The sequence below is a fragment of the Oncorhynchus mykiss genome, chromosome 9, assembly GCF_057628025.1.
Source record: "Oncorhynchus mykiss isolate SJ-2025 chromosome 9, ASM5762802v1, whole genome shotgun sequence".
Taxonomy (NCBI): domain Eukaryota; kingdom Metazoa; phylum Chordata; class Actinopteri; order Salmoniformes; family Salmonidae; genus Oncorhynchus; species Oncorhynchus mykiss.
Genome location: NC_143030.1, coordinates 11,527,093 through 11,539,592, shown reverse-complemented (window position 1 = coordinate 11,539,592; position 12,500 = coordinate 11,527,093). Strand labels below are relative to the sequence as shown.

Here is a 12,500-nt window from a genome sequence, read left to right as displayed (position 1 = left end):
ATCCGTCCTCTATTTATCATCCCTCTTCCCTGTATCATCCATCCTCCCTTTACCATCCATCCTCCGTTTACCATCCATCCTCCCTTTATCATCCATCCTCCCTTTATCGTCCATCCTCCCTTTATCATCCCCACTCCCTTTACCATCCATCCTCCCTTTATCATCCATCCTCCCTTTATCATCCATCCTCCCTTTACCGTCAATCCTCCCTTTATTATCCATCCTCCCTTTATCATCCATCCTCCCTTTATCATCCATCCTCCCTTTACCGTCCATCCTCCCTTTATCATCCATCCTCCCTTTACCGTCAATCCTCCCTTTACCATCCATCCTCCCTTTACCGTCCATCTTCCCTTTACCGTCCATCCTCCCTTTACCATCCATCCTCCCTTTACCGTCCATCCTCCCTTTATCATCCATCCTCCCTTTATCATCCATCCTCTATTTATCATCCCTCTTCCCTGTATCATCCATCCTCCCTTTACCATCCATCCTCCCTTTACCATCCATCCTCCCTTTATCATCCATCCTCCCTTTATCGTCCATCCTCCCTTTATCATCCCCACTCCCTTTACCATCCATCCTCCCTTTATCATCCATCCTCCCTTTATCATCCATCCTCCCTTTACCGTCAATCCTCCCTTTATCATCCATCCTCCCTTTATCATCCATCCTCCCTTTATCATCCATCCTCCCTTTACCGTCCATCCTCCCTTTATCATCCATCCTCCCTTTATCATCCATCCTCCCTTTACCATCCATCCTCCCTTTACCGTCCATCCTCCCTTTACCGTCCATCCTCCCTTTACCATCCATCCTCCCTTTACCGTCCATCCTCCCTTTATCATCCATCCTCCCTTTATCATCCATCCTTCTTCTACCATCAATCCATCCATCCTTTATCCCATCAACACTCCTTTATCTCCTTCCACTCCTCCTCCCCTACTTTCTCACTCCCCCCCCCCCCCCCTCACCTGTTCCCAGGTGCAGCACGGTGGCTGCGTTTCTCTGATCATCGTCCGACCCCGTGGTCGTCCTGGTAACAGCTACTTTAGTGTACGTGATGCCCCTCCTCACCAGTAGAGGCGCTGCGATCACGTTGTTCTCCATCAGAGGGTGGTCTCTCATAAACGTCAACACCTTCAAGCATATATAATATTATTATTGTTATTATATATATATTATATTGATATAGATTAGTATATTTATATTACTATACATTATATTGATATAGATTCGTATATTTATATTATTACTATACATTATATATAAATATTATATTATATTGATATAGATTAGTATATTTACATTAATATTACTATACATTATATTGATATAGATTAGTATATTTACATTAATATTACTATACATTATATTGATATAGATTAGTATATTTATATTATTACTATACATTATATATATATATTATATTATATTGATATAGATTAGTATATTTACATTAATATTACTATACATTATATTGATATAGATTAGTATATTTATATTATAACTATACATTATATATAAATATTATATTATATTGATATAGATTAGTATATTTACATTAATATTACTATACATTATATTGATATAGATTAGTATATTTATATTATAACTATACATTATATATATATATTATATTATATTGATATAGATTAGTATATTTATATTACTATACATTACATTATATATATATATTATATTGATATAGATTAGTATATTTATATTATAACTATACATTATATATAAATATTATATTATATTGATATAGATTAGTATATTTATATTACTATACATTACATTATATATATATATTATATTATATTGATATAGATTAGTATATTTATATTACTATACATTATATTGATATAGATTAGTATATTTACATTACTATACATTACATTATATATATATATTATATTATATTGATATAGATTAGTATATTTACATTAATATTACTATACATTATATATAAATATTATATTATATTGATATAGATTAGTATATTTATATTACTATACATTATATTATATATATATATTATATTATATTGATATAGATTAGTATATTTACATTAATATTACTATACATTATATATATATATTATATTATATTGATATAGATTAGTATATTTATATTACTATACATTATATTATATATAAATATTATATTATATTGATATAGATTAGTATATTTATATTACTATACATTATATTGATATAGATTAGTATATTTACATTACTATACATTACATTATATATATATATTATATTATATTGATATAGATTAGTATATTTATATTACTATACATTATATTGATATAGATTAGTATATTTACATTACTATACATTACATTATATATATATATTATATTATATTGATATAGATTAGTATATTTACATTAATATTACTATACATTATATTATATATATATATTATATTATATTGATATAGATTAGTATATTTATATTATTACTATACATTATATATATATATTATATTATATTGATATAGATTAGTATATTTACATTAATATTACTATACATTATATTGATATAGATTAGTATATTTATATTATAACTATACATTATATATAAATATTATATTATATTGATATAGATTAGTATATTTACATTAATATTACTATACATTATATTGATATAGATTAGTATATTTATATTATAACTATACATTATATATAAATATTATATTATATTGATATAGATTAGTATATTTATATTATTACTATACATTATATATATATATTATATTATATTGATATAGATTAGTATATTTACATTAATATTACTATACATTATATTGATATAGATTAGTATATTTATATTATAACTATACATTATATATAAATATTATATTATATTGATATAGATTAGTATATTTATATTACTATACATTACATTATATATATATATTATATTATACTGTATTATATGTTACCTTGTCCGGCAGCTTGAGAGAAGACTCGAAGCCCTCCGCTCTCAGAGCACTGTTCAGACACTGGGTAAAGGAAAGATTTTGTTCAGATTTAAAGTTCTTAACTCCTTCATCTATCTTCATCTATCTCCTAGAACATTTAACTAGGCAGGTCCTGGTGTAGCCTGGTACAGGGTACCTGTCAGGGTCTAGGTGTTACTGGTTCTAGGTAATGTGTTCTAGACTGTACCTGTCCTGGTCTAGGTGTTGGTACTGGTTCTAGGTAATGTGTTCTAGACTGTACCTGTCCTGGTCTAGGTGTTGGTACTGGTTCTAGGTAATGTGTTCTAGACTGTACCTGTCCTGTTCTAGGTGTTGGTACAGGTTCTAGGTAATGTGTTCTAGACTGTACCTGTCCTGGTCTAGGTGTTGGTACTGGTTCTAGGTAATGTGTTCTAGACTGTACCTGTCCTGGTCTAGGTGTTGGTACTGGTTCTAGGTAATGTGTTCTAGACTGTACCTGTCAGGGTCTAGGTGTTGGTACTGGTTCTGGGTAATGTGTTCTAGACTGTACCTGTCAGGGTCTAGGCGTTGGTACTGGTTCTAGGTAATGTGTTCTAGACTGTACCTGTCAGGGTCTAGGTGTTGGTACTGGTTCTAGGTAATGTGTTCTAGACTGTACCTGTCAGGGTCTAGGTGTTGGTACTGGTTCTAGGTAATGTGTTCTAGACTGTACCTGTCAGGGTCTAGGTGTTGGTACTGGTTCTAGGTAATGTGTTCTAGACTGTACCTGTCAGGGTCTAGGTGTTGGTACTGGTTCTAGGTAATGTGTTCTAGACTGTACCTGTCAAATCAAATGTATTTTTTAGCCCTTCGTACATCAGCTGATATCTCAACGTGCTGTACAGAAAAACAGCCTTAAAACCCCAAACAGCAAGCAATGCAGGTGTAGAAGCACGGACCTGTCCTGGTCTAGGTGTTGGTACTGGTTCTGGGTAATGTGTTCTAGACTGTACCTGTCCTGGTCTAGGTGTTGGTACTGGTTCTGGGTAATGTGTTCTAGACTGTACCTGTCAGGGTCTAGGTGTTGGTACTGGTTCTGGGTAATGTGTTCTAGACTGTACCTGTCCAGGTCTAGGTGTTGGTACTAGTTCTAGGTAATGTGTTCTAGACTGTACCTGTCCAGGTCGAGGTGTTTGTACTGGTTCTGGGTAATGTGTTCTAGACTGTACCTGTCCTGGTCTAGGTGTTGGTACTAGTTCTAGGTAATGTGTTCTAGACTGTACCTGTCCAGGTCGAGGTGTTTGTACTGGTTCTGGGTAATGTGTTCTAGACTGTACCTGTCCTGGTCTAGGTGTTGGTACTAGTTCTAGGTAATGTGTTCTAGACTGTACCTGTCAGGGTCTAGGCGTTGGTACTGGTTCTAGGTAATGTGTTCTAGACTGTACCTGTCCAGGTCTAGGTGTTGGTACTGGTTCTGGGTAATGTGTTCTAGACTGTACCTGTCCAGGGTCTAGGTGTTGGTATTGGTTCTAGGTAATGTGTTCTAGACTGTACCTGTCCAGGTCTAGGTGTTGGTACTGGTTCTGGGTAATGTGTTCTAGACTGTACCTGTCAGGGTCTAGGTGTTGGTACTGGTTCTAGGTAATGTGTTCTAGACTGTACCTGTCCAAGTCTAGGTGTTGGTACTGGTTATAGGTAATGTGTTCTAGACTGTACCTGTCCAGGTCTAGGTGTTGGTACTGGTTCTGGGTTGATCCAGTTCTCACAGGTCTTCTTCAGTTCCTTAAAGGGTCCGTCCATCACTTTACTGATGTCAGCCAGACTGTAGACACACACCGCTGACAACTCCTCATGCTCCCTACACACACACACACACACACACACACACACACACACACACACACACACACACACACACACACACACACACACACACACACACACACACACAGGAGGGAGAGAGAGAGAGGATTTGATTTATGTGATCATGTATAATGAAGGGAAGTTTCACATGTCCTTGTTGTTGTCTCTCCCTCTCTCCACTCTCTACCAGTGGGGGCTCCTCCTCAGAGGAAGGGGAGGACCATCCTCTTCAGTGAATTTCATACAAATGTAAATCGTGAAACATTCAAGAAGTTATCATTTTTAGATAAAACTACACTAAATATATGCACATTGTCAAATAATTGATTAAAACACTGTTTTGCAAAGAAGGTCTACAGTAGCCTCAGCAGCACTCTGTAGGGTAATACCATGATGTAGCCGGAGGACAGATCGCCTCCATCCTCCTCTCGGTACATTGACTTCAATTCAAAACCTAGGAGGCTTGTGGTTCTCACCCCATTCCATAGGCTTACATAGTAATTATGACAACTTCCGGAGGACGTCCTCCAACCTATCAGAGGTCTTGCAGCATGAACTGACATGTTGTCCACCCAATCAAAGGATCAGAGAATGAATCTAGTACTGAAAGCATAAACTACAGCTAGAGCTGCAGTGCATCAAATGTGGTGAGTAATTAACTCAAAGAGAGCAAAAGACAACAGTTTTGAACAAATTAATTTATACCAAATATTTTTTCACTTTCACTTACCTAGTGGCAAGTGTCGCTAGCTGGTTTAGCCTACTCAAACACCCGGATCAAACAGAGAGGGATGCTATGTTAGCTAGCTGTCTATGGCTATCCAACAGAGAGGGATGCTATGTTAGCTAGCTGTCTATGGCTATCCAACAGAGAGGGATGCTATGTTAGCTAGCTGTCTATGGCTATCCAACAGAGAGGGATGCTATGTTAGCTAGCTGTCTATGGCTATCCAACAGAGAGGGATGCTATGTTAGCTAGCTGTCTATGGCTATCCAACAGAGAGGGATGCTATGTTAGCTAGCTGTCTATGGCTATCCAACAGAGAGGGATGCTATGTTAGCTAGCTGTCTATGGCTATCCAACACTGGAACTCTTCTAAGTCAAGGTACGTTTTTGGTTGTATGAATTTATTGCCACTGGGGCATGCAGGTGTAACTGCTTAACTGCTAAACTGCTTGCTGTACTGCGTGATTGTAGCGGGTTAACCAAACGTGTTAGTTCTAGTAGCTGTGTTGATTATGACGTTGGCTAATATGGTGACCACATTACCACCACACCGGCAGTCATGAGTCATAGAGGCCAGCATCCCGGAGTCGCCTCTTCACTGCTGATGTTGAGACTGGTGCTTTGCCGGTACTATTTAATGAAGCTGCTAGTTGAGGATTTGTGAGGCGTCTGTTTCTCAAATTAGACACTCTAATATACTTGTCCTCTTGCTTAGTTGTGCACTGGGGCCTCCCACTCCTCTTTCTATTCTGGTTAGAACCAGTTTGTGCTGCTCTGTGAAGGGAGTATACGCAGCGTTGTAAAAGATCTTAAATTTATTGGAAATTTCTCACATGTAATAGCCTTCATTTATCAGAACCAGAATAGACTGACAAGTTTCAAAAGAAAGGTCTTTGTTTCTGGCCATTTTGAGCCTGTAATAGAACCCACAAATGCTGATGCTCCAGATACTCAACTAGTCTAACGAAGGCCAGTTTTATTGCTTCTTTAATCAGAACAACAGTTTTCAGCTGTGCTAACATAATTGCAAATGGTTTTCTAATGATCAATTAGCCTTTTAAAATGATACACTTGGATTAGCTAACACAACGTGCCATTAGAACACAGGAGTGATGGTTGCTGATAATGGGCCTCTGTACCCCTATGTAGATATTCCATTAAAAAATCAGCTGTTTCCAGCTACAATAGTAATTTACAACATTAACAATGTCTACACTGTATTTCTGATCAATTTGATGTTATTTTAATGGACAAAAAATGTGCTTTTCTTTGAAAAACAAGGACATTTCTAAGTGACCTCAAACTTTTGAACAGTAGTGTATATATACTGTATATATAATTTTGTTGTTGTATTTTACCCTCTTTTTTAAGCAACTCCCAAACTGGCTCGGGAGGTGAAGGTCGAGTCATGCGTCCTCCGAAACATGACCTGGCAAACCACGCTCCTTAACACCTGCCCACTTAACCCAGAAGCTGCACTAATGTGTCGGAGGAAACACCGTTCCACTGACAACGAGATCAGCCTGCAGGGGCCCGGCCCGCCACAAGGGGTCGCTAGATGGCGATGAGCCATGTAAACCCCCCGGCCAAACCCTCCCTTAACCCGGATGACACTGGGCCATTTGTTTGCCGCCCTATGGACTCCCGAACACGGCCGGTTGTGATCCAGCCTGGGATCAAACCCAGGTCTGTAGTGACGCCTCTAGCAGTGCCTTAGACCGCTGCACCACTCGGGAGGCCCACGCTCAAATATTTTCTACCCCGGAGTCTGGAAGAGATCCTTTAGACCTCAGCGATGTGGTTGGGTCATTGATTGTACTGGGCGGCACACAGTTAGCTTACAATTATAGTGAATTTGGATATGATTTTAAATAACCTAGTAATAGGGATTCATTAATTAGGTTACACATTACCTTTATCTACAGAATATCTCAGCACCGTGTCCATCTCCTCCTCTACTTTATAGGGATTCATTAATTAGGTTACACATTACCTTTATCTACAGAATATCTCAGCACCCTGTCCATCTCCTCCTCTACTTTATAGGGATTCATTAATTAGGTTACACATTACCTTTATCTACAGAATATCTCAGCACCCTGTCCATCTCCTCCTCTACTTTATAGGGATTCATTAATTAGGTTACACATTACCTTTATCTACAGAATATCTCAGCACCCTGTCCATCTCCTCCTCTACTTTATAGGGATTCATTAATTAGGTTACACATTACCTTTATCTACAGAATATCTCAGCACCCTGTCCATCTCCTCCTCTACTTTATAGGGATTCATTAATTAGGTTACACATTACCTTTATCTACAGAATATCTCAGCACCCTGTCCATCTCCTCCTCTACTTTATAGGGATTCATCAATTAGGTTACACATTACCTTTATCTACAGAATATCTCAGCACCCTGTTCATCTCCTCCTCTCCTTTATTCCTGTCTCCAGGGCTGTCAACAGTTTATTTAAATATGTTTTGTTGCGAAAACATGATACTATCGATGTTCACAAACAGATTTCACTTGGTTTCCTAAATTAAGCGCTGGGTAGCTGCAGGAACAGGTTTGGAGAGCCCGATGGCATACAGAGGTTTTGGCAGAATGTCACCTGTCGTGCAGTGAGACCAACAGTGGTTAATGTGTGGAGTGAAATTAGTGTTGTTATATTTATTTCTCAGTTTCTCATATTCAGCACAGCTCTGCTATAAAACCCAAGTAGAGTACCAGGCATCAGCAGGAAAACGGACCAGCAGGAAAGCACACGGCCTCCATTTGCTATTCGAGTGCCTAAGGATGTCTTTTCCCCCTGTTCCTGACCATGTGATAACGGCCCATTCTAAATCTAAACTAATTTGCCATGTTAGTAAAGACGCGATTAAATTGAGAAGAGTCTGATGGGTGAAAATAGGATCACTTGACGAGAGAACAGCTGTGCAGCCGGAGGGACAGAACACAAGCTTTCTTTTGCGACTTTCTCAAATCATCAGTAGTCCTGTAGTCTCACCATGCAGCCCATATATGCTTTGATTTCTAAGGTTTGTATCATTCACAACTAAAGTTGTCAAGTAACTAAATCTAGTGTATAGGACATTTTTCAAATGAACACTTTTAAGCTCAACATAGCCACTTGCTCCTGAATTGGAAAAAAATAATTTATATTTTATTCAGATAAGTTCAATTATATTCTTCTTACTATAAAATCATATAATATTAAAATAATGGCACGGGACTTATAAGCATATCTTGTCAGCTAAATGAACAAGCCTACAGCCTGTGGCAGGGAGCACAGCCAGATAACATACAGTAGGACAACTCACATTCTGTTCTTCCGAAATACATGCATTGTATGCATGGAGACCAGGAGATGCTAACACTATGTGTTAATTAATTAACGGTTAATTACCGTGAGCCCGGCAGTCTTTTGCAGGACAATAACCGTCTGACAAAATGTCATGACCGCCACAGGTCTAATGGTGACGAGACAATGTAGGCTGTGTGTAGCGGTTAGCGGTTAGCGGTTGTGATATGAAGGTTTGGCTTGGAAAGTTTTTTTTTCCGCCTGGTCACAGACATCTGATGTGTCTCCATCCATCCTCCCCTCCCTCTATCCCTCCATCCATCCTCCATCCATCCCTCTATCCCTCCATCCATCCATCCATCCTCCCCTCCCTCTATCCCTCCATCTATCCCTCCTCCCCTCCATCCATCCCTCCTCCCTCTATCCCTCCATCCATCCATCCCTCCTCCCCTCCATCCATCCATCCCTCCTCCCCTCCATCCATCCCTCCATCCATCCATCCCTCCTCCCCTCCATCCATCCCTCCATCCATCCATCCATCCATCCATCCATCCCTCCATCCATCCCTCCTCCCCTCCATCCATCCCACCTCCCCTCCATCCATCCCTCCTCCCCTCCATCCATCCCTCCATCCATCCCTCCTCCCCTCCATCATCCCTCCATCCATCCCTCCATCCATCCCTCCATCCATCCCTCCTCCCCTCCATCCATCCCTCCTCCCCTCCATCCATCCCTCCATCCATCCCTCCATCCATCCCTCCTCCCCTCCATCCATCCCTCCATCCATCCCTCCTCCCCTCCATCCATCCCTCCATCCATCCCTCCTCCCCTCCATCCATCCCTCCATCCATCCCTCCTCCCCTCCATCCATCCCTCCATCCATCCATCCCTCCTCCCCTCCCTCTATCCCTCCATCCATCCATCCCTCCTCCCCTCCATCCATCCCTCCATCCATCCATCCCTCCTCCCCTCCATCCATCCCTCCATCCCTCCATCCATCCCTCCATCCATCCCTCCTCCCCTCCATCCATCCCTCCTCCCCTCCATCCATCCCTCCATCCATCCCTCCATCCCTCCATCCATCCCTCCATCCCTCCATTCTTACCACTGAGATGTGAAGAGACCATAGAAGTGTGTAGAGCTAGGGTCTCCAGATGTGTGTTGTTTTGTGTAGACATCAGTCAGTATGTTGTAACGCTGTCCGCTGGCTCTGTCCTCACACACCAACTGAGCCTTGAGGAAGGTGGTCCAACGCCTCTGTAACGTCTTCATACCGCCTACATCAGACTAAAGATAGATAGAGGGGGGGGTGGAGAGAGAGAGAGGGGGAGAGAAAGAGGGGTTGGAGAGAGAGGGGGAGAGAGGAGGGGTGGTGGGAGAGGGGGAGAAAGAGAGAGGTTGGTGGAGAGAGGGGGGTGGTGGGAGAGGGGGAGAAAGAGAGAGGTTGGTGGAGAGAGGTGGTGGTGGAAGAGGGGGAGAAAGAGAGAGGTTGGTGGAGAGGGGGTGGGGGTGGGAGAGGGGGAGATAGAGAGAGGTTGGTGGAGAGAGGGGGTGGTGGGAGAGGGGGAGAAAGAGAGAGGTTGGTGGAGAGAGGGGTTGGTGGGAGAGGGGGAGAAAGAGAAAGGTTGGTGGAGAGAGGGGGGTGTATAAAGATACAGTGAAAAGAGAATGAAGAAGGAGGAAAGAAAAAGAGAGAGAATTGATGGGTGGTCTCACCCAAAACATAAAGAGGTGGCTAGGATGGTCTCACCCAAAATATAAAGAGGTGGCTAGGATGGTCTCACCCAAAACATAAAGAGGTGGCTAGGATGGTCTCACCCAAAATATAAAGAGGTAGCTAGGATGGTCTCACCCAAAATATAAAGAGGTGGCTAAGATGGTCTCACCCAAAACATAAAGAGGTGGCTAGGATGGTCTCACCCAAGACATAAAGAGGTGGCTAGGATGGTCTCGCCCAAAATATAAAGAGGTAGCTAGGATGGTCTCACCCAAAATATAAAGAGGTGGCTAGGATGGTCTCACCCAAAATATAAAGAGGTAGCTATGATGGTCTCACCCAAAATATAAAGAGGTGGCTAGGATGGTCTCACCCAAAACATAAAGAGGTGGCTAGCATGGTCTCACCCAAAATATAAAGAGGTAGCTAGGATGGTCTCACCCAAAACATAAAGAGGTGGCTAGGGTGGTCTCACCCAAAACATAAAGAGGTGGCTAGGATGGTCTCACCCAAAATATAAAGAGATGGCTAGGATGGTCTCACCCAAAACATAAAGAAGTGGCTAGGATGGTCTCACCCAAAACATAAAGAGGTGGCTAGGATGGTCTCACCCAAAACATAAAGAGGTGGCTAGCATGGTCTCACCCAAAACTATGTGAGGAGTGGGAGTCCTATGTATTTGCTAGGATCAAGCAACGACAAAGAGACGAACAAATAGACAGACCCCCACCACCTCCTCCTCTGCCCCATAGACATACCTTGCAGACACGTGCGACCCTGGGAACTTTGACCTTAGTGTAGAGGTCGTACTCCTTGGCGACCTCAGTAAAGAAGAAGTAGATCTTGTTGTCTTCACCCTGTGGGTTGTTGTCTTCATCCTGTTGTATGAACACCGACGACACAAACTCTGGGTCTGCAGAGAGAGAGACACACATACAACGTGGGTTTAGTAGTGTGGGAAGCACAGCGTGTGTGTGTGTGTGCGTGTGTGTGTGTGTGTGCGTGCGTGCGTGTGTGTGCGTGTGTCTGTGCGTGCGTGTGTGCGTGTGCGTGTGTGTGTGCGTGTGTGTGTGTGTGTGTCTGTGTGTGTGTGTGTGTGTGTGTCTGTGTGTGTGTGTGTGTGTGTGTGTGTGCGTGCGTGCGTGCGTGCGTGCGTGTGTGTGTGTGTGTGTTCTCTAACCACTGAGCCAGTTGATGGATCTCTCGGTACGGATACGTTCCTGCTCCTGTCCGGTTGCCCGGGAGATATCGAACAACGTTCCCAGGAAGTTACTCGTGGCGGCCGTGTACAAGATACCTCCTAGAGAGAAAGAGAAAGAGAGAAAGAGATAGACCGGGGGGTGTAGCCATAGCTGAGTGAGTATTAGAGTATGTATTAGGGTGTGTATTTGAGTGTGTTGGACTGCTATTAAAGTGTGTATTCGAGTGTGTACTCTGGTGTGTATTAGTGTTTGCCAAGTTAGTAAGTTAGCCTTGTCCGAGTCAGAACGGCCTAGAGAGAGCAACCCCAAGACAGGACACTAGTCTGTCTCCTATTTCTGCAATGAGACAGATTGATGTACCAGTACAACCCCTGGACAGGACACTAGTCTGTCTCCTATTTCTGCAATGAGACAGCTTGATGTACCAGTACAACCCCTGGACAGGACACTAGTCTGTCTCCTATTTCTGCAATGAAACAGCTTGATGTACCAGTACAACCCCTGGACAGGACACTCACCACAGGGCAGACACTCTCACCCCAAAGCCACTGTGGTAGTTACTTACCGAGTGTAAAAACAATGCATATATTACCTGTCTGTGTGTTTGTACAGTGTATGTGTACAGTGTGTGTGTACAGTGTGTGTGTTCAGTGTGTTTGTACAGTGTGTGTTTGTACAGCGTGTGTGTGCAGTGTGTTTGTACAGTGTGATTGTACAGTGTATGTGTACAGTGTGTGTGTAGTGTGTTT

At 41.5% G+C, this 12,500-nt stretch overlaps 1 protein-coding gene across 2 annotated transcripts in view; it reads right to left on the bottom strand.

The window, feature by feature from the left end:
* Nucleotides 1-12,500, bottom strand: part of sema4f (sema domain, immunoglobulin domain (Ig), transmembrane domain (TM) and short cytoplasmic domain, (semaphorin) 4F) — a 93,859-nt gene that overhangs the window by 4,373 nt on the left and 76,986 nt on the right. For both annotated transcript variants that reach the window (XM_036987253.2, XM_090183459.1), the window contains 6 exons: nt 11,730-11,849; nt 11,308-11,462; nt 9,938-10,119; nt 4,654-4,795; nt 2,959-3,018; nt 975-1,140 (listed from right to left, as the gene is read on the bottom strand). In XM_036987253.2, the coding sequence (XP_036843148.2) occupies nt 975-1,140; nt 2,959-3,018; nt 4,654-4,795; nt 9,938-10,119; nt 11,308-11,462; nt 11,730-11,849 (825 nt within the window). The remainder of the gene's footprint in view (nt 1-974; nt 1,141-2,958; nt 3,019-4,653; nt 4,796-9,937; nt 10,120-11,307; nt 11,463-11,729; nt 11,850-12,500) is intronic.